This window comes from Nothobranchius furzeri, chromosome 18 (assembly GCF_043380555.1).
Source record: "Nothobranchius furzeri strain GRZ-AD chromosome 18, NfurGRZ-RIMD1, whole genome shotgun sequence".
Lineage (NCBI taxonomy): Eukaryota > Metazoa > Chordata > Actinopteri > Cyprinodontiformes > Nothobranchiidae > Nothobranchius > Nothobranchius furzeri.
Window position 1 is genome coordinate 12,132,951 of NC_091758.1, and position 21,095 is coordinate 12,154,045.

The 21,095-nt window shown below is 46.2% G+C and overlaps 1 protein-coding gene across 1 annotated transcript in view; it reads right to left on the bottom strand.

Annotated features, from left to right (window-relative positions):
* Positions 1–3,281: 3,281 nt before the first annotated feature.
* gspt1l (G1 to S phase transition 1, like) overlaps positions 3,282–21,095 on the bottom strand; it is a 28,248-nt gene continuing 10,434 nt past the window's right edge. The window contains exons 7-14 of the mRNA XM_015968934.3: positions 15,479–15,633; positions 11,288–11,428; positions 11,108–11,201; positions 10,758–10,838; positions 5,982–6,155; positions 5,761–5,850; positions 5,487–5,655; positions 3,282–3,890 (exon numbers count right to left, since the gene is read on the bottom strand). Of these exons, the coding sequence (XP_015824420.1) occupies positions 3,838–3,890; positions 5,487–5,655; positions 5,761–5,850; positions 5,982–6,155; positions 10,758–10,838; positions 11,108–11,201; positions 11,288–11,428; positions 15,479–15,633 (957 nt within the window). The 3' untranslated portion in view covers positions 3,282–3,837. The remainder of the gene's footprint in view (positions 3,891–5,486; positions 5,656–5,760; positions 5,851–5,981; positions 6,156–10,757; positions 10,839–11,107; positions 11,202–11,287; positions 11,429–15,478; positions 15,634–21,095) is intronic.

Consider the following 21,095-nt stretch of genomic DNA (forward strand, 5'->3'; position numbering starts at 1 on the left):
TAAAATCAAGAGCATGAATCAGGTAGATAAAGAATTACAATCAGTGGGTTTGTGTTCAAAGATAACAGCAGGTGATTAACAGGCCGGAAAGCCCGGTGAGCCACTGAATCAGGCGTGTTGGAGCAGGGAGACAACTAAAATGTGCTGGATGATGACCCTCCAGGAGCTTGGTCTGGATTAACAGCTGATACCGGTTAGCATGTGGTTTTCCTTGTGTGGTGCATCTCCACCATTGTTTTCTTATTTTAACAATAATTAGACGAGCATATAGAAAATAAATATTAAAGTTTGACTTTACACACACCTGCTGGCGACAAAAAAGTGCTGGAGAGACGAAGACAAAGGCTCTGGAAGGCTGAGACCCTTGTGGTGGTTTTTGCTCCATCCTAACAAAAATGAGAGCATCCTGCTTATTGGGCACGGTCTCCTGTTCAGGACTTGAACGGAGTCCAGTTGGATTCCCGTAAACAGGACAGCTACAGCAGCGTCTTCACAAACGGCAAACGTGTTTGGAAATCCAATCATTCCAGACATGAACACCAGGCATCCTTTTTGGATGTGAGCACAGGAGTTTTGCTGAGTGCCTCCACACACTGAAGAGTGGAGCCTACATGGATGTGTGTGTGTGTGTGTGTGTGTGTGTGATAGATCTGAGGGAAGGACCCAAACAACGCTCCACACAGACTGGCCTAGAAGTCCAGTTTAGAATAGAACAGTAGGAGTTAGATGGCCACAAGGAGAGATCTTCTGCATCTCTGGTTGGTCTCTACTGCCATAAAGCCATCTCATCTGCTTGCTGTCAGTGTTTGTTTCAGGAATAATTTGCTGAAATAAATTAAAAAAAGCAATCAAGTGACAGTGCCTCTGCTCAGAAAAATAAAATAAACCAACAGAATTGTTAGGAATCTTATATTTGTCATCCATCCATTTTCTTTACCCGCTTATCCACGCAGGGTCGGGGGGGGGGGGGGGGGGGGGGCATCTCCAGCAGCAAACAGGGTGCACCCTGGTCAGGTTGCCAGTCCATCACAGGACAATCAACCTGAGAGGTTCCTTGGAGGAACCCGGAGAACCCACGCGTGCACAGGGAGAACGTGCAACCTCCACGCAGAAAGACCCCAGGTTGGGATTTGAACCCTGCAAGGCAACATCCCAAACCACTGCACCACTGTGCAGCCCTTGTGAATCATCATGAGACAGAATTTACTCAGAATCATGAAATATTCCACACTGTGATAATCCATGAGGGTTTTCTGATTATAATCAGTCACTCTGAGATGGACATGACGTGATTTTGAGGAATGGCCTGGATGAAGAAAATAAGCAAAGTAAACATGTTGCACACTTTAAAAGAAAACTTGTGTACAAAATAAATGAGCAAACAAGAAAAAAAAACTAAGCAAGATCAGGGTGTGTGTGAAATTTGAGTTTTTCCGTTTTGTTAGCAGGATAAATGAGCTGCGTTTACCTTGTAATGTGAAATGAGAGACTGGGACAGGACCAGATGAGCTGCTGCTTCTTCCTGATGCCATTTCAAATGCATTTGCTTTGGATTGTAAAGTTATTTGGTGAGATGGTTAAACTTGTTCTTTCTTCTTCATTTCATTCCTTGATTGTTGGGATGATTTTAGGTGCTCATAATGTAACAGAAAATAGTCTCCTACACCTGCATCAGCTTCGAATAGAAAACAGACGGTGAAACGCTAAGATTAGAAAATCCTGACAGATCCACGTCACGCTGTCCCTGCCCTAGAAGGTGCTAGGGGCTGCAGGACTTCATTGTTTTCAAAGTTGACAGTCCAACAATGAAAATCTCGACTTTGACTAGTCGTTGATGATGTCATTCACCTGAAGCAGCTAAAACTGACGATGAGTTACCAAGCGTTTTCCCGACGCACATCGAAGCGACGCTCTGGCACAGCACGTCGCTTTTTGACGCCCACGGTTTAACGGAGATTTCACCGAATTGTGACCTTTACCCTCTTGCTATTTAACCGTCTGTTTCACCCCCCCCCCCCAACTTTTACCCATTATGTCAGTCGAGCGTGTTTGAGAATGACGAAACACAAAGCAAAGCTTTGCATGTGCAAGCTGGTTAAGGTTAGGATGGGGGTGAGGGGAAGGTTAAATGGCAAAAGGGTAAAGGTCACAATTCGGTCAAATGTCAGTTTTACCGCCGGCAGCAGACAACGTGCCCCCGACGCGCAGGGGCTCGTTACCTGCTCTTTCCCAGGACTCCATCTTGTCGGTCATTATCACGCGACAGCGACTAGTCGTCACTACAGAGCAGTCAAGTCGACTAGTTGATACAACCCCTTGTAATTCGAGTAAAACGCAAAAAAAAGCACTTTTGACACAAATGTCTCGCTGTACTGTTAAAACTTTGTTAAGAGGCATGAAAAACATTTTAAGCTCATTTGTTTTACAGATTTGCGTTTGCAGCTTTAAACTGAAGAAAGAACACAACTTTAAGGTCGAACGGAGATGAACTTGCTACAGTCCTGGACAGGCGGTTTGATCCGACGAGCTGGAACCGCTGAAGCAACAGTGGCCGTACGCCTCGCGTACCCTCCCTCCCAGAGAACTCCTCCATGCCATCCACACATTTCACATGAATCTCATATTTGACTTCTTAACAGGTGTTTTAGCTGAAAAGTGAGAAGTCTGCAGGTATGCCTTAAAGAGCAAGTCACCCCCAAATCACATTTTTTTGCTGATAAACTATATAAAGGAGTGTCTAATCATGCTACAGACACGTGTAGTCAATAATTTGGCACTTCAGTGCATCTTGGTTAAAATTCAAATATTCTGCCTAAAACTGAAAGTGTTGCGCCGTTGTCAGGGAAAAACTCTGCACTGTATTTGAATTTAAATCTGCCACCGCTATTGGCTAAGAGGTATGCTATGATGTCATCTGGTATATTACGATGTCATAATGCCATTGTGAGCCTGTGTGTGTGTGTATTTGTTAGCGGCTCCGCCCTCTCGGTCTGCCAAGCAACAGCATTTGTTGCATTTTTCAAACATGAAGTGGGAGTGAACCAAGCTTCTTGTAGGGGGTGACTTGCTCTTTAAAGCGACAGAGCCCTAAAACGGGTCATTCTGGAAAGTACCGACACTCCAGAATAAAACCGCTCCAACTGCTTTCTGTGAGAGGGATTTAATGTAAATGGTTGTTTTGTGTTTCCACAGAACTAGTATAACTTTAAAACCTGTACTTAAAGGAGACCCAGCAGATTAACCTGAACACAAAGCACGCTGCTTGCTCTGATAAACACACATTTGTCCAATTTATATTTTTATTGTAATAGTTGTTTGCTTTGATAACATTTGCGCGGGTTCAAGCGCGCTGCCAGAACGCCACATGAGAAACCAAGAAGTGGGTAAAAGCAAAGGGAAACATGTATAATCAAGATTAATGGTTGGGTTCTTTCAGATCAATCAGCAAGTCACACGTGAAAGTGTGGTTTTACTCCAAGCCAAGTCCTGGTCCGTGTGTGTGTACAGATAAAACATCTGGCCTTTCTGCGTCGTTAACGACGGCAAGAAAAAGTAAAAATGTGAAAGAGAACAAAACAGGCTATGATCAGACGGAGTGGGCCTTAGGGTGGTGGGCTGACCCAGAATGGCATAACAGAGCTCTCAATATGAGAAAGCGGACTCCTGTGGACCCATATTCGTCTTTTGTTTAAAAACAGGTTTCTTGTATCGTGAGTTGATTATTCCAAAGATCATCTTCGACACGCAGAGGAAGGGCGTGGCGGGGAGAAGAGATCAGCGCTGATGACCGTGGACTGCCCGTTCCTTCTCACAGAGACTCAAACGGATCCGTTTCCTCTAGTCCCGCTCGGCAACCAGCTTCAGAACCTTCCCGATGGCGATGGTCTTACCTGAAGCACAAACACCACTGTGAGCTCACCTGTTACATGTTTGTTTACTAAACTCTACAGGTTTACTGTGGTACTCCAAAACAACAGAATTTGTCAGCTGGTGGTCCAAACTTCACAGAAACAACCTGAAATCCAAGTCCAGCAGCAAACATCATAAGATGTCTCTGCAACGACGTCGGTGTAAGGCTGAGCGTACACTCGCTTTACAGTGATCCCTCGTTTATCTCGGTAGATGCGTTCCAGACCTGGCCGCGATAGGTGAGAATCCGCGAAGTAGGGTCAGAACCCAAGTTCCCAGGGCCAGCCTCTTCCAGCTAGCCGGCCTCCACTATGGACCACAACTCCCAGCATGCCCCTCGCGGGGATTCCCTCCACGTCGCACCTACATCACAAACCGCGGCTATAAACGGAAGTCGCCTTTCCAGCTCACCACTCAGTCATCGTTTCTTCAGATTCATGATCAGAGTTTCCAACCTACCGATCCATCCCACGAACTATCAGCTCATAGTAAGTTATCTTCATTTCCGTGTCACTTCGTTGACGCTCGAACGCTCGGGGGTTTCCTAGATTAAATGGTGAGCCGGCGTTTCACCGACGCTCTCACTTCCGCGTCTGTGAAACCACGCTCCCTACAAGCTTAACTCCCGAATCCAGCCGACCAGTCTGACATACAGTACTATACTGAATCATCGTATGATCACATTCTCTTTTTGTGCTTAAAACTCAAGAAAAAAATTTTTTTTTACTTGTTTTTTTTTTATAGTTTTATTACAAAAAGTGCATTTTATGATGAAATTGATGAAAAAAAAAAACAGGAATTTCTTCATATTTCGCATAGAAAAATACCGCGAATCGGTGAAAAATACTGCGAATCGGCGAATTTCCCTTGAATAAGGCTCCAAAGAAAAAATCCGCGATAAACGAACCGCGAAGTAGCGAGGGATCACTGTATTCATGTTTATCATTACTGCGTGTTAACTTGCGTTTGACATCTGCTCTGTTGAACGTTTCCCTTCGCCTAACGTGTCTTTCAGCGTCAGCTGGCTGTTAGCGTCCGAGTTTCTGCGGTGACCCGAGGTAGCCGTTCGTTAGCCGATTACAACTAAATGCAGATGGGCGGGTTGCTGTGGCGTCGCCTGAAGGGAAAAGCTAAAAGAGATGTTTGTTTTTAAGGCGACGTACCAGATTCCTGGTGTTGCACGCTGCTGTCTTCACCACCGTGTGAAATACACCACTTGAAACTTTAAAAGTGGACGTTGCTTTGTCGTCCCTGTCCAGTTTTAAATACGTCCAAACTCAAGACATCACACTTTAGCTCTGCATTAGCCTGCTGGCTAACAGCTGCATGTTAAGGTGTCTGAAATCCCTGCCTGCGGGAAATTGTGGCATTGTGTTTAATTTATGCAACAATGAAAACTGATGTAGTGGCACTAATAAAATAAAATTAAAGGTGCACTTGACGTCCTCTGAGAAAGTAATTTAAGCTACATTTATGTGAGGGGGGCAATCGAAAGGTCCGACCAATTTCTTCAGGCTCCAAATCTGATGTAGGAGCTTTGAATGCTTCCCTCCCAGGGCCTTCCTAAGGGGCCTTACCTTCATCCCGTAAGGTAAATCGTCCCATCTGTGGAAAATCTTTAAAGGTCTCAAGGCAAATAGTTCCTGCTGTGCGCAGACGGGCAATGCAGACCTGGTCCTGTTTCACAAATCGAGGTCGCGTCTTACTCTTTTCTCCTGTCTTCTTGTCTACCAGACAAATTAAGGCCTGCAACAGGGCAACGATGGACAAATGAAACAAATGCATTTGCGAGGAAGGTTCTGCCATACGTCCCAGAGCTGAAGCATGTGCAGAATGAGCAGCAGAGCTTACCGTAATTTGCACTTCTTCAATACAGGTGTGAATGTGAAGGACTGCATTGTAACCCGGACAGATGATAGATTTGTGCTCAATGATGACGATCTGTGGAGAAAACACAACGGAGGGAGGGAAAACGTGTCCCCGTCTCAGTCCTGCTTCGTCTTTCTACTTCACACACATCACCAGTTAACTCTGAGCTGACCGCCGGTGTGGGAGCTGCTCTCTGAACTGACCTGAGCGTCAAACGTACGTCCTGAATGACAAAGATTCTCAGCGTTGCACAGGATGAACCCAGGCAAGATCTCCTCTTCCTCGATGCCCTTTAGCCGGAGCTTGAGGTTCTCACCAGGTCCGGCATCATCCGTCTCCACGTCGTCTGACAGAAGACTCAGCACCTCCACCACATGCTGCAAGGCAAGAAAATGAGACGATGCCATTAAAATGTGGTACGTGGGTCTTTACAAACCACAGAGACATCTCCCAGACGTTCCTCGTGTTTTTATTAACATGCTAGTTTGTGTGTCTGTGCACGGATTATATGATTATATTGTAAAAGGTGTGACGGTTTCCCCAAGTCCCTTTTCATCAGGGCTGTGCTAACAGAGCTAGGGCTGAAACTTGCAAGGAGCACAACAACGGTGGCACGTACATTTAGGAAGCTACTTGGGATGTTTGAGTGGAGGTGGGGGTCTATGCTCCCCCTCCTCTGAGCGCCCTGACAGTTGCTGTGGAAGACACGATGCTGGCAGACGGCTCCTCTGATGGTGTTTCCTTGCCTTACCTTACTTGGGTCATCTGGACTCAGCCGAATATAAATCTTTACTGATGTGTGTGTGTGTGTTAATGTTTTTAAACTTATGGGAATTTGGGGTCATTTTGTAAAGCGCTTTCCTTGAAAAGCCGTCATCGTCGTCTTCCTCCCCTTATCCGGGTCTAGGTCGCGGGAGCAGCATCCCAACTAGGGAGCTCCAGACCGTCCTCTCCCCGGCCTTGTCCACCAGCTCCTCTGGCAGGACCCCAAGGCGTTCCCGGAGCAGATTGGAGATGTAACCTCTCCAACGTGTCCTGGGTCGACCCGGGGGCCTCCTGCCGGCAGGACATGCCCGAAACACCTCCCCAGGGAGGCGTGCAGGAGGCATCCTGACCAGATGCCCAAACCACCTCAACTAGCTCCTTTCGATCCGGAGGAGCAGCGGTTCTACTCCGAGTCCCTCCCGAATGTCCGAGCTCCTCACCCTATCTCTAACCCCGGGTTTCCACGGGAGCCGTCAGCAGCACGTCTTGCTCGCGTAAGCTGCTGCCTGGCCCTTCCCACGAGACGCTAAGCAGCAGGGGAGCAGCTGTCACCGACAGAGCACGAAGTCACACGAGTGACGTCGTCGGTAAACACAACAACAAGCAGGAGAAAACTACAACATGGTTTGTGTTTTTATGTTCTGTCCGTTTTATAATCGCCAATACGGACCTGAAAAACAAAGGAGGCCGCTAGCTAGGTGATAACTTCTCACGGGGACGCACAGTTAGTAACCTTTTTTAAAAGTAAAGCAACCGGAAGGCAGTACGTTCTTTATTCTGAAAATCTCGGTAGATTCTCTCCATTTCCGCATCCGATTTCCTGTCTTTCCTTCCCCAAAAATGTCGAACTTGACCCGTTTCAGAGGCGTAGCACATAGAAAATAGAACCGGCGCGAGTCGGCCGCTCCTGAGACGCGGCCGACTCGCGCTGCTGACGGCTGCTGACGGCTCCAGTGGAAAAGGTTCTGTTGACCACAGCGGTTCCTATCAGCAGCTATGACGTGCTGCTGCAGTAACGTGCTGCTGACGGCTCCTGTGGAAACCCGGGGTAAGGCTGAGCCCGGCCACCCTACGGAGGAAACTCATTTCGGCCGCTTGTATCCGCGATCTCGTTCTTTTGGTACCCAAAGCTCATGACCATAGGTGAGGATTGGGACGTAGATCGACCGGTAAATCGAGAGCCTGGCTTTCTGGCTCAGCTCCCTCTTCCCCACGACAGATCGGCTCAGCGTCCGCATCACCGCAGACGCCGAACCAATCCGCCTGTCGATCTCCCGATCCCTCCTACCCTCACTCGTGAACAAGACCCCGAGATACTTAAACTCCTCCACTTGAGGTAGGACCTCTCTCCCGACCCGGAGTTGGCAAGCCACCCTTTTCCGGTCGAGAACCATGGTCTCAGATTTGGAGGTGCTGATCCTCATCCCAGCCGCTTCACACTCGGCCGCGAACCTACCCAGCAAGAGCTGAAGGTCAGAGCTGGATGAAGCTAGGAGGACCACATCATCCGCAAAAAGCAGAGACGAGATTCTCCTGCCACCAAACTCGACACACTCCACACCACGGCTGCACCTAGAAATTCTGTCCATAAAGGTAATGAACAGAACCGGTGACAAAGGGCAGCCCTGGCGGAGTCCAACCCTCACCGGGAACAGGTCCAACTTACTACCGGCTATGCCAGGGGTCGGCAACCTTTCCCCATCAAAGAGCCATTATTACCCGTTTCCCACAGTAAAGAAAACACTGGGAGCAGCAGCAGCCGCAGCGTTGTGGGCGGGGCCTACCCTCTGACAGCAGAGAGCTGCTTTAACCGATCACAACAGGTGACAGCAACCAATACCAGTCGCTCTTGAACCTCAAAGTTATCTTTCAACAGAAGACAATTAATAAAACAGTTTGTTTAACATTGATCCAAAAGTTGTAGCCCGTCTGTGCTACAATATTTAGATTTTTTTCACCCTGCTAGATGTTTTATTAGTTGAGCAGGTGACACTTTTTGAGGCATCACACATAACTGTTCAGAATACAAATCCAGGCTCTGTCTCGTTGGACTGTTGTAATTCAACTTTGTACTGAACTAAACTTTGCATTAAACATTGTTGAAAAGGTAAGAGAAGGCAATGAGTTTTTTTTCCTCGTTTACACTGACGGAGATTACGGCGCAGTGTGCGTGGCTCTGGTGTTCATCAGGTTTAATGTTTCTGTTTGCAACAATCTTCACTAGAAGGTAAGACGGTTAAATGACAGGGTTCGCACTGACCCGATGTTTCCAGTATTTATTTTGACGGAGAAATCTCAAGCCTGCAGATGCGCCGACATTTTAACGCACATCGTGGAGGTAGCTACATCAATCAGGAAAAGATTCCCATCAGAACATCTGAGATGGACGCTGAGCTCAGCGGTGGACAGCGAGCTGAAGATAGATCGGGGGCTTGGAGCGCATCACAGAACCAGAACCATGTAGGAAGATTCTGTGTTTTCTAAACCCGGTCTCTCAGAGACTTGTCACTTAAAAAATGTTCCCCGATTATGAATCTTTGGCAGAATAGCGCTTGTTCCTGTCTCCAACACTGCGACGCATCCATGAGCCTGTCTGAGGAACAGTCCAGAACCTCATATCCTCTTCAGCTCAGAAAGCTCCTATAGAGACATTTGATTACGCACAAGCAGGTGACCTGTTCACGTTTATGCAGATAATCTTTAAATTTAGAATTGGCTACAGATGAAAACATGAATAAAATACATTGTAATTAAATATTCCTTAATTAGTTTACAAGCAGAGTCTAGGGAGCCGCATCAGATGGATGAAAGAGCCGCGGGTTGCCGACCCCTGGGCTATGCGGACCAAACTCACGCTCCTTGAAAAGCGCTTTATAAATAAAATCTGATTGATGACGGTGTTTAAAACCGGCGTTTGTTTGAGGAATTACATAATTTAATGGCCATCAGTTGATTAATGTAGTTGTTGAACTCAGGTCTTAAGAGACGCTGAGTACACCAAGTTGTCTATGATGCTTGTCGGAATGCCCTCCTCCTCCTCCAACCCCAACACATTGACTCCTTCCTGCTCTCCAATCCTCGACTCGTACAGCTGCCCGTGGGACAACACCCGCCGCGGCAAGAACATTCCGAGCTTGTCGAAGGTCTGGCCCTGGGACTTGTTAATGGTCATGGCAAAGGCAGGCTTGATGGGGAACTGGCGCCTGGTAAAGGGAAACTGATTGAGGGCATGATGGGGATCCTGGGGATGAGAACCTGTCTGCCTGTGTGGGAGTCTGTGATGACCTCAGCCTGGATGACATGGCGCTGGAATGTTTTGATGATGAGCCTGGTGCCATTAGCCAGCCCGTATGATGGGTTGAGGTTACGCATGAGCCTGATGGGCATGGCCACCTTCAGGGACAGGCGATGCGGTGGCATGCCTTGTGGCTGCAGAGAGTAGAGGAACTCCACATGATGTGCCACAGCGTCGGCCTCCAAACCGGTAAAAGCTGCCGTCTCCCCGAAGGAGCGTCTGAGACAGGGCTGGGACAACCGCACTGGACTCGGACGGACAGACGCACACACACGTCTGTACTTACTGAGGTTCTGCTTTTCTTCTGTGCAGAAGGGACGTTTTCCGTTGCCGACGGCTCACGGAACCGCTCAGAATCCCGTTGCAGCACTGCTACGGTTTTAAAAAGGTACTCCAAGGAAGTTCAAATTTGCCTACCGCTACTTCTGCCTTTGATTTTGTTGTTTCGTACTTTGAACATTGGCGCTAAACTAAAGGCTTGTTAGCTAAAAAGTTAGCTTAACGATTGAGTTTACAGATCTGTTACTGGAATGCGTGCTTTGTAAATAAGACAGGCTCAAATTAAGCTGTGGCGCTAACGTCAGTTAACCTCATTTGAATGCGGTGGAACGACCTGCTGCGCCTCCGCGCTGTGAACCTGTTCCCGGTTTCAAAGACGACCACGCAAGCTACGCTACTTACGAAGCTAACAGCCCAGACGAAGCCATTCGAGATCTGCGGGAATGCGTCAACGCTACAGCTCTACGGGACCAGCTGGACGGAACATCACCATGGGTGTTGTGTACAGGCGTGACAGCAAGTTAAAGCAACACAGCGCTCCAGGGTGTGGTCAGACGTCTGTATATTACGTTATCAGCCACTCAGAAAAAGTCTTGAGTTTGTTTATGCTGATGGCAGAGCCGTTTATGGGATGGCTTACCCTGTTGGGCATCATGACGAGCTGCTGGGCTTTACTGATGGAGCCGGACTCAAGCTTCCCAAGGATAACAGTCCCCATGTCCTGAGGAGACAGGCAGATGTGTGAGGGAGACAGGTTTATGAGTACCACAGGTGTTTATTGCTTTCTAACTCAGCTGATCACCAAACCCAAACCATTTATTAATTTACTGCTAACACCTAAAAACTAAAAGCAACCTCAACTTAAGCTTTGAAGGAAAATGAGGTGATGAGATTAAGACACATGAGATTTGTTATTGAGACTTAAAGCATCACATTAATAAGAGCAACCCCTTTGAAATCAGCCCTTTGTGAGGTTTAACACATTCCTACCTTGTACTTGTCTACAATGGGCAACCTGACAGGACCGTCGCTGGGTCTATTGAAGTTTGGCAAACTGTCCAGGTGAGGAATGAATGGCAGGCCTCTAGAAGATTAAAACAGCACATATCGGTGATGATGGACAGAGGAGATACTGGAAGGTGTGTGGTCACTGCATTGAAGCACACTTACGTGTACCAAGGGCACATGTCCGTGGGCTCCTTCAGGTTAGCCCCCGTCAGCCCAGAACAGGGCATGAAGTGAATGTCTTTCTTTGGGTTGAAGCCGACCTTCTTCAGAAAGGGCACTAGCTTCTCTTTACACTCCTCATACCTGTTCAGACAGGAGGCACACCCAAACTTACACTGCTGGATAGTAGGGCTGGGGGTAAACGATTATTTTTAAAACGATTATTCTGACGATTATTTTATCGAATAGTCGACTATTCTAATTACTATTTAGACGATTAATCTAATGATTATTTTTCTATTGCACAGTTAATAAAAACCAAAAAATCTCTAATAAATTCCTCCAAAAAATTGATAAACTGTTGCTTTAAGAGAATAAACACTACAGGCCTTCCATTTTGTATAACACTGCTTTTATTGTGTTGCGGTTGGTTATGTTCTGGTGACGTGTAGAACTTGGGAGTGCAGGCTGCTGCCTGAGAGGTGGTTGAAGATGGAGTGTCTGCTTTGTTTTGGTCACTTATGAGCATGAGGCGAGTGGTGTTACGACTCTTCCTGGGGAGTTTGGCACAATAACGGGATTTAAAAGTTAAAATGATGATCAGGTTTATTTACAACTACAAAAAAACATAAATCTTTCCATCCACAGGTTGGGAATAATAACTAATTCTGCCTGTGGGGAATTAAAACAAAAGCACAAATAACTAGGGATGTCCCACTGGGCAAAGATTACTGGGTTCTGGACCAAAATAAGAATCTCCAAAGGTCCAAACTCTAAACTGGGTGGTTAAACCAAACTCAAGGTGATATTTTAAACTAAACCAAAAACCCACAACACTCTAAATGTAATAAAAGGGAGATGGCTAAGGGAAGCTTCAGGGAAACTGTGGCTGCATTGTAGCTCATCACCACCAGTGTGTCAATGATTTTGTGTTGTGTTGTAAAGCATCTTTGGGGGTTGCAGGGCACTCATTCATCAAACGTTTGTAGAAAAATTCCTGAATTCGTTTTTTAACTTGGAGGCAGAGAACACCATGATGGAAATGATGACTGTACCGCGTGACGCTTACGTTTATTAGCTGTAGCCAAAGATGGCATCTGGTGAGGGTGCAAACAGCTTTCTTTAGAAGAAAGGCTTCTTCCTAATGTGGTTTTAAAGACAGAACATTTAGAACAGAAGAAGGAGCTACAGCGAGCTTCACTTCAGATGCCGTTTTGTTTATGAGATACTGAGCCTTGTGGTGTGTGACGTACGCTGCTCAGCGCTGATTGGTTCGGTTAGAATTCTCAAGGGGTGGAGTTAGAGCGTTACCAGGCCCCTTTGCTTCCCATAAGGAAACATTGGCACAGCTGGCCAGGCTAGGCCTGAGGACGATAACCTGACCTGACAGACTTGTACTCTGTTTAATTCTGCACAGAGAAAGGGTCTGGGAACTCTCCTACTCAAATAACCCCGCCCCCTGAGAATTCTAAATGAACCAATCAGCACTGAGTAGCGTGCGTCACACACCACAAGGCCGAGTTTGTTATAAACATTATGACTGAAGTGGAGCTCGCTGCGGTTCTTTCCTCTGTTCTAAAGGACTTGGACATGTCTTTAAACCCACAAGTAGAAGCACTAAAAGCCTTTCTTCTAAAGAAAGATGCTTGTGCTGTCGCCAGGCGCCATTTTTTACTACAGCTAACAAAGTACAGTGTCACGCGGTACAGTCGACATTTCTGTCTTTCTTTCCGATTGGTTATCTTTGAGCTACCTAGTCCCGCCCCTCAAGTGCTTCTCTGTCTGTGAGTTACCAGACTCTCTCTCTCTGTGCAGAATTACACAGAGGACGAGTCTGGCAGGCCAGGCTATGAGGACGATACGTTGTCCAACAAATTATTGATGATAAACAATCTTATTGTTGACAATACTGAGACCAGGTGAAAGTTCTCAGTCATCCAGGTCATGGTAATCCAAAGGGTTCAAATGAAGGCAACTGGACTTCCACATTTGACATGGATAGCTTCCTTCACTCCTCTTCAAACCATCTATCTTCTCTGTCCAGAATGTGTACTTTTGGGACACACTTTTGAAAATGACTAAGTCCACACCATGATCAGCAGCTCGTTATCAGCGCTCAGAGGAGCTGTGGAGAGCAGCGTTGTCTGCAGGTCACAGCCCAGCAGCAGAACCAGAACACAGCAGGTAAAAGGTTCCTACTTAAGTTAAATAGATTAACTGTAACATTAATATGTTGCTGGTCAGCTTGTTTAGACTGAATATTAATGAAAAATGAATGAAGATGTAATTGTGAATAAAATGACGGGAGGAAACGATCATGACCGTTTTTAACTCTGTCGGTCAAACTGAAAACAAACATGTCTACCATGACCTCTGCTGTAGGTCATGTTCCTGTACCTGTTGTAACGTATACTGATGAGAACTTGTTTATTTATGGCCCATCCAGAAATAAAACCTGGAGCAGCACCTGTGTTAGTGGAGTCATGATTCTGGACGACTACGCTTTACTTTTACTCGATCATAAACATGAGGATGTAGAGCTACGCTAACTCAGGGGATTTATTTTCAGCAGTAATGAAACGTCTGAGCTCCGCTTGTTTCCTTTGAGGTCGTAGGGATCTCGATGTCGACTGTAGAGTTACTGAAAACACAGATCTCTGTCCTCCTTCAGAAGTTTATCCCTGTAGGGCAGGGGTGTCAAACTCAAACTCACAAGGGGCCGAAATGAAACTCTGGGACAGAGTCGAGGGCCAAACTTAATATTTTAGAAAAAGTGACGGCAAATTAGCACATTTTCTTTATCAACATTTATGCAATTTTGAACCTTTAAATTTGGAAACAAACTTATTTCTGCATTAACACTGAATGTGGAATAACCAAATTACACACGAGCAAGTCCGTTTTAAATAAAAGGCATCAGTGGTATTCATTACTTGTGGTATATTCAGCATTTTTAAAATCTATTCAGGAATTATGTTTTCTTGTTTATTCATTTTTCTTATTTTTTATTCTCCTTTTTTCTCCTGTAATACGTGTCATCGCTGCTGTGACGTCTAGCTTTCCCCACTGAGGAACAATAAAGGGATTCTCTATTCTATTCATCTATCTGCAGCCTTTCCACTTCCTGTTTACTGTAGGTTAAATCTTTGCTCACGGGCCAACAACAAAATAAAAATATCATTTTATCTTAAATGAAAATGCAACATCTCACCTGTTAACTTTCATGTTAGAATTTCAAATAGTTTTCCTCTCCACTGTCGCTGCATGCTTGCTTAGTATGAGGATTGCTGTAAAGACTCTGACACTAGTCAGTGACTCGATGCAACCTGCTGGGTTCCTTATATAGGAAACATTATTTCTGATTGGCTTAACGAACTGACCTGTGTTGGGATGTTTACTATGTGAAGTGCCTTGAGACGACTCTTGTTGTGATATGGCACTATATAAATAAACTTGAATTGAAATGACACGAGTCATACAACTAAAATGGCACTAAGGGGATGTGGTTGATGCAGATCATGAGTCTGACAAGGACTGATATAAAAATTAGTTCATTTAGTTAACATGTTAGCCAACACTAGCTATTTTAGCTGCTGTGTGTTCGGTCTCTAAGCTCCATAACTTTATCGTCAGTTTACAACAAAGTCGTACAAAGCGCCCCAACAAGCTACAATAACCGACTTAGTTTTTTATCTTTCATGTAGCGTTTTATCAACGGAAAACCTACCCGAATTCCCAATCCCGTAAATGCTGCGCTAGGTCCTGACCCAGCTAAGGAGAAGTCGAAAGTAGCCTAAAAACGATAGGCAAATACATAAATATGAATGTTGATAAGCATGTAAACATGCTACATTTATGTGTTACCGTAAATAAGTTAAAAGGTGATGACGCTCATGTACAAGACGTGTGTGTGTGTGGCAAAACCCCCTTTTGCCTCCATCTGGATGATATTGCGGAGGAATTGCTCCAAAGGATGTCGCTGACACACATCTGTTTACTTCTTTCCATTGTGGCAATCTGCCACGCTGGTCAATGATTTGACCGCCTGTTTGTCGGTCTTAGCAACAGTAACTAAGGGGGGCGGAGCTCAGTGAAAGGCTAATCGTCAACGTCAAAATATGATTGTGTTACAGATGACTGTTTTAAGTGGCAAACTTCTGTATCACACATTTCCAACATTCTCCAATGACCCACCTCTCCAGGCTCCAGTTTACTGTGGGGTCATCCATTTTGTTCACCAGCACTATCAGGTGCTTCACACCGGCTGTTTTAGCCAGCATGGCATGCTCCCGTGTTTGTCCACCCTTTTCAAATCCAGTTTCAAATTCGCCTTTTCGAGCAGAAATCACCTGAAAACAAAACAAAACACATGGAACCTCTGATGAATGAGTGACACACTGAAGAGACACCTGGTGTGTGGCGATTTCTCCAACAGTTATAGAAATGTTATACATGTATATCAAATCAAATCAACTATTTATATAGCACTTTTCATACAAAAAAATGCAACTCAAAGTGCTTCACAGATTAAAATGGCCCCATAGATCCCATATTCCCATCCCAGCCCCCCTCCCCAAGTATAAAACAATTGACAATTAGGGTTCCTCTCCTTCACCCAACTTCCAAAGTGGACATACAATCACCCGCACACTCGTCCATGCGCACACACACACACGTGAACAACAGAGGAAACAATAGGCTGAGTTCAGATGGGTCAGGTAATGAACGACACATCATCAGCTGAGCCATCTGCCCTGACAGCAACAGATCCATGGCAGTAGCCAAGACACCGGCCCATGACGCCCAGTGGGGGAGGGCAGAAACCCCCCACCACTGCCCGGGCACTGCCCGAGGAGCGCCCCGGCCGCCGCCGCTGACCACCGGCCCCAACGCAGAGGACTCCGCAGAGGAAACACTTGAGGATTAAAATATATAACTGTAAAATAACAAAAGCTAATATGGATAGAAAGTAACTGATAAAAAGTGATTATAAAGATAGTAAAAGAAAACATAATCATGTAAAAACACTAAGATGTAAATGAAATAATAAAATGATGTAAAAGAGATAAATATAAATAAACAAATATGACAGACGATAGAGTTAAACAGACTAGATAAATACTAATCAGTTAAAAGCTAAGCTAAAAAGGTGGGTCTTGAGCCTATTCTTAAAAGCCTGGACGTTCCCTTCGGCCCTGAGGTCCTCCGGCAGCCCGTTCCAAAGGCGGGGGCCGTAACACTTGAAAGACGCCTCGCCGTGGGTGTGAGTCTTAACTTTAGGGATAACTAGGAGACGGCTGCCAGAGGAGCTTAGAGACCGCGAGGGTTTATATAGTAAAAGCATTTCTGAAAGGTAAGAAGGCCTAAGACCATCAAGACACTTAAAAACCATTAAAAGAATCTTAAAATCGATTCTGAAACATACGGGGAGCCAGTGCAGTGATTTTAAAACCGGAGTGGTGTGCTCCCGCTTCCTGGTCTTCATCAGGACACGTGCTGCTGAGTTTTGTTAAAGTTGTAAACCTGAGATGCTCTTTTTGGGAAGACCAGAAAGCAGGGCATTGCAGTAATCAATTCTACTGGTGATAAAAGCATGCACTAGCGTCTCCGTATTGGCCCGAGAGAGAATGGGACGGACTCTGGTGATATTCTTAAGATGGTAAAAACCTATTTTTGTGATGTTTTTAATGTGGGGGATAAAAGTCAGCTCAGAGTCAAAAATAACACCCAGATTCTTCACTTGTAGTGATGGATAAAAAGACAGACTGTAATTTAGGTAAAAGTTTCTCTCTCTGGGCCTCAGGACCGATGACTAAAACTTCAGTTTTGCCTTGGTTGAGCTGGAGAAAGTTTTCAGTCATCCATGATTTAATATCTAAAATGCAATTAAAAAGTGTTTCCATTGGCTGTGCGTCATCAGGAGACATGAAGATGTACAACTGTGTATCGTCAGTTTAACTGTGGAAATTCACCCCATGTCTCCTGATAACGCTGCCCAGAGGGAGCGCATAGAGGTTAAAAAGCACTGGGCCTAGAATTGAACCCTGAGGCACAACGCATGTGATGCTGTGGACCCCAGAGGAACAGGTATCCAAACTCACCATAAAAGTCCTGTCTGTGAGGTAGGAAGTGAACCAACTAGGAACTATATACATACCGTAAATCCTCTAATACAGGCCGGTATTCAATTAAAGGCCGGGTCTCCAATTTTGGCCGGTGCCGGGAGTCAGCGGAGGTGAATAATGGCCGGTCTCTTATTGTGGCCGGGTGGAATGTGGTAACAAGCAAGTACGGGGGGCGGTTGTGTCATCGTCTCACTTTTGATTTGCCAGCGATAGACCGCGAGGGTAACTTTAACCGTGCGGAGACGAAGAGGAGGCGAAAATTTGATATCAAGTTCAAAGAGAACGTGCTGATTATGCTGCAGAACACTGGGGAGCAGTAGCAGGGGTTGTATGAACTAGTCGACTTCACTATAGTGACTTTTTATGCCTGTCGTCGACTAGTCGCTGTCACGTGATAATGACCGGCAAGATGCAGCCCTCGGAAAAGACAGCAGCCTGCTGTCAGCAGGTGACAAGCTCCTGCGCTCGGGGGGGCAACGTGCTGTGCCAGTGCGTCGGTACTGACATGCGATCGTTCATGTCAGTTCATTTCCTTTAATGTTTTCTGTCTTTTATTTGCGCCTGATGTGTTTCGCTGCTGTGGAGCGAGGCACACCTTGTCCTCCGACGCACTGATCACTGATGCGGCCGCCAAGCAGGGAGCGCTCCGCTGTTTATGCGGTCGGATCTGCCTCCTGAGCACGGCCACAGTAACAATCAGGTGTTGCCAAATTATTTAACACGCGATCATTCATGTCGGTTAATTTCCTTTGATGTTTTCTGTCTTTTATTTGCGCCTGATGCGTTTGGCTGTGGAGCGGGGCGCATCAACTTGTCATCCAGTGACGCACCTCACTGATGCGGCTGGCAAGCAGCAGCACTCTGCTGTTTTTGCGGTCGGTAGATCTTTTAGAACTGCAGTTCAAAGGTAACTCATAAGGTGAATATGAACCCAGGTAGCAGTTTTTCTTTAGGATTGAGAGGAGATGCAGGAAGATAATAAACAGACAGGACAGAAAAATAGTCAAACAAAAACAAGTTAGTTTTTGTACCTGCTGGTTGCAACAAACAGACACCACTGAAGGTAATCAGAAGTGAGGAACAGAAAATGAAATAATTATTTTAATGTTTAGAGCAGCAGGAACTCTGGGAGGCTGCAGGCGCATCAGTGAGTTTGCGGCCGCTGTGCAGGGGGAGGGGGAAATGGCTGAAGCAGAAACTACCGTTGTTAAAAGAAATGTGTTTAACTTTGAAAATGTGGGCGCACTTTTAATTGTCAAAAACTCCAGCAAACCAAATAGAAATAGAGGCCTCTAATACTGGCCCTCCTTCCAATAAAGGCCTGGAGCTTGATGCGCCTGAGTCAAATACAGGCCCGGGCCTGTATTAGAGGATTTACGGCAAACTCTTCTTTCACCCACCCGGTCCCCCTTCCCTCCCCTGGATGGCTGAGTGGCACCTCACAGGAAGCTTGCTCACTCAGTGCAGTTACATGAACATGTGATTGGAGCTATGGGAATAACCGAGCTAATCCCTTAAAGAGCAAATAGCCGGGTGGAGACTCCCATGAACCAATGTTTAGAGAAACAATAGAAACTCATTAAAAAAAAATTTTTTTACACAAACATAAATTATTTAGGCTTTTAAGAGACAATTTTGTGAGAAATGTTTTTTTTTTTGCCAAATCAAGTCAGCTGAGGGAGTCCATCCATTTTCATCCGCTTATCCAAAGTCGGGTCACGGGGGCAGTAGCCCACGTCGAGAGGCCCAGACTTCCCTCTCCCCAGCCACTTGGGCCAGCTCCTCCGGGGAACCCCAAGGCGTTCCCTGGCCAGGTGAGAGCCATAGTCCCTCCAACATGTCCTGGGTCTACCTTTAGGCCTCCTCCTGGTTGAACGTGCCCAGAAAACCTCACCAGGGAAGCGTCCAGGAGGCATCCTGACAGATGCCTGAGCCACCTCAACTGGCTCCTCTCCATGTGGAGGAGCAGCGGGTCTACTCCGAGCCCCTCCCGGATGACCGAGCTTCTCACCCTATCTCTAAGGGAGAGCCCAGCCACTCTTCGGAGAAAACTCATTTCGGCCGCTTGTATCCATGATCTCGTCAGTCACTACTCAAAGCTCATGACCATAGGTGAGGGTAGGAACGTAGATCGACCGGTAAATCGAGAGCTTCACCTTCTGGCTCAGCTCTCTCTTCACCACGACAGACCGGTACAACGCCCGCATCACTGCAGACACAGCACCAATTCGCCTATCGATCTCTGAGGACTGAGGGAGTCCTGTTAGCTTAATCCAGAGAAAAATCGGGACTCTAATGCAGCTCTGACACAGAGGGAACTTTAAATGTTCATAATTCTACTTCTGATGGACCAAAACCATAAAGCTATGAGCTTGCTGCATGTCCCAGAGAGCAGAGACAAACCAGAGGGAGAAACCATCGGCCAAAGCAGAGATTAAGGAGCACCAGCAGGTGAGTTAACAATGCTAGCTTAAACTCGTGTGCTAGCATCACAAAATTGTACAGATTACAATTGTGTACCAGACAATTAAAATGGTATCGCTCAGTTAATATAATAATAATAATAAGCGTCTGTCAGCGGTCTCATATTCGTTTATGTCCGTTCACCTAACCTAATTTAGAGCTTAGAGAAAGAGAGAGAGACGCCGCTTGTCAGCCCGGTTCTTGAGCTCATGAGAGCTGGATCCGACCCAGACACCAGAGCAAGTCGAGTTGGTATTTTTAAAAGCTGCGCATCTTCTCCGGGTGGTCCAGGCGGCAGTTCTCATCCGGTTCCGACCCGGGCAGCCAGCTGGCCTGCTGAGCCGCGCGTCTCTACTGGTGGTCGGTTTTGACAATGATCTGAGCTCCAGAAATTCGCATTTAAATTTTAAACCCCGCCACGGGTCTCTGGAGCCCAGCGTGGACCTCCCTGACCCGGTACCGACCGATGTGGGCTACAGAAGTCCGTCTTTTCAGCTGCAGAAACACCCTCAGGCACGGAGATAGAGGCGTTGTTTCTCTTATCTGGAAACCCGTGGACTCGAGTTGGTACAGCCTTCACACACACTAGTTTATCAACATGAACACAACCCAACACTAGTAAACACACACTGACTGGATCACATGACCTCTACCCTAAAGCTATCCACTCTCTACACTGAGCTGAGGCAACCTAGCTTCTAACTCCCTTTGGTTACGTCAGAGGTTCACATTTAGAAACAAGAGAAAGGAAAACTCTGCTGTTGTGTGTTTTAAACCAAAATATCCACAATAAGCTTTTCAAATAGTATTTTTTGGACATAATTTTATATGAATTAGAAAATACAATTTACCTGCTATTTGCTCATTAACACGTTCGTTAGAAAACTGAATTACTGAAAAAGTGCATCCCTCTCCGCTGCAGTAGGAGCCCTTTTGTACTGGCATCTGTAGGGTTAGCCTATAGCAGTTTCTCATGAGTTATCCAGGGTTCCCCCAGAACATGAGTTAAGCCTGGCGGCTTCCGCCGTCGGGGGTGTGTGTGTGTGTGTGCACACATTCCACTGCTGTTTCTCACCAGTATCAGCTGATGGAGGGCTCTAGTTTTGTTGCGTCGTTCGTGCCAGCGAACACGGTAGGGTCGGGGAGGGGGGCGGGGCATGACGCTTACCCTGGCGGGCCACCAGGCTTATAAAGCGCTGGGGGAAACCCTGGTTATCTTACAT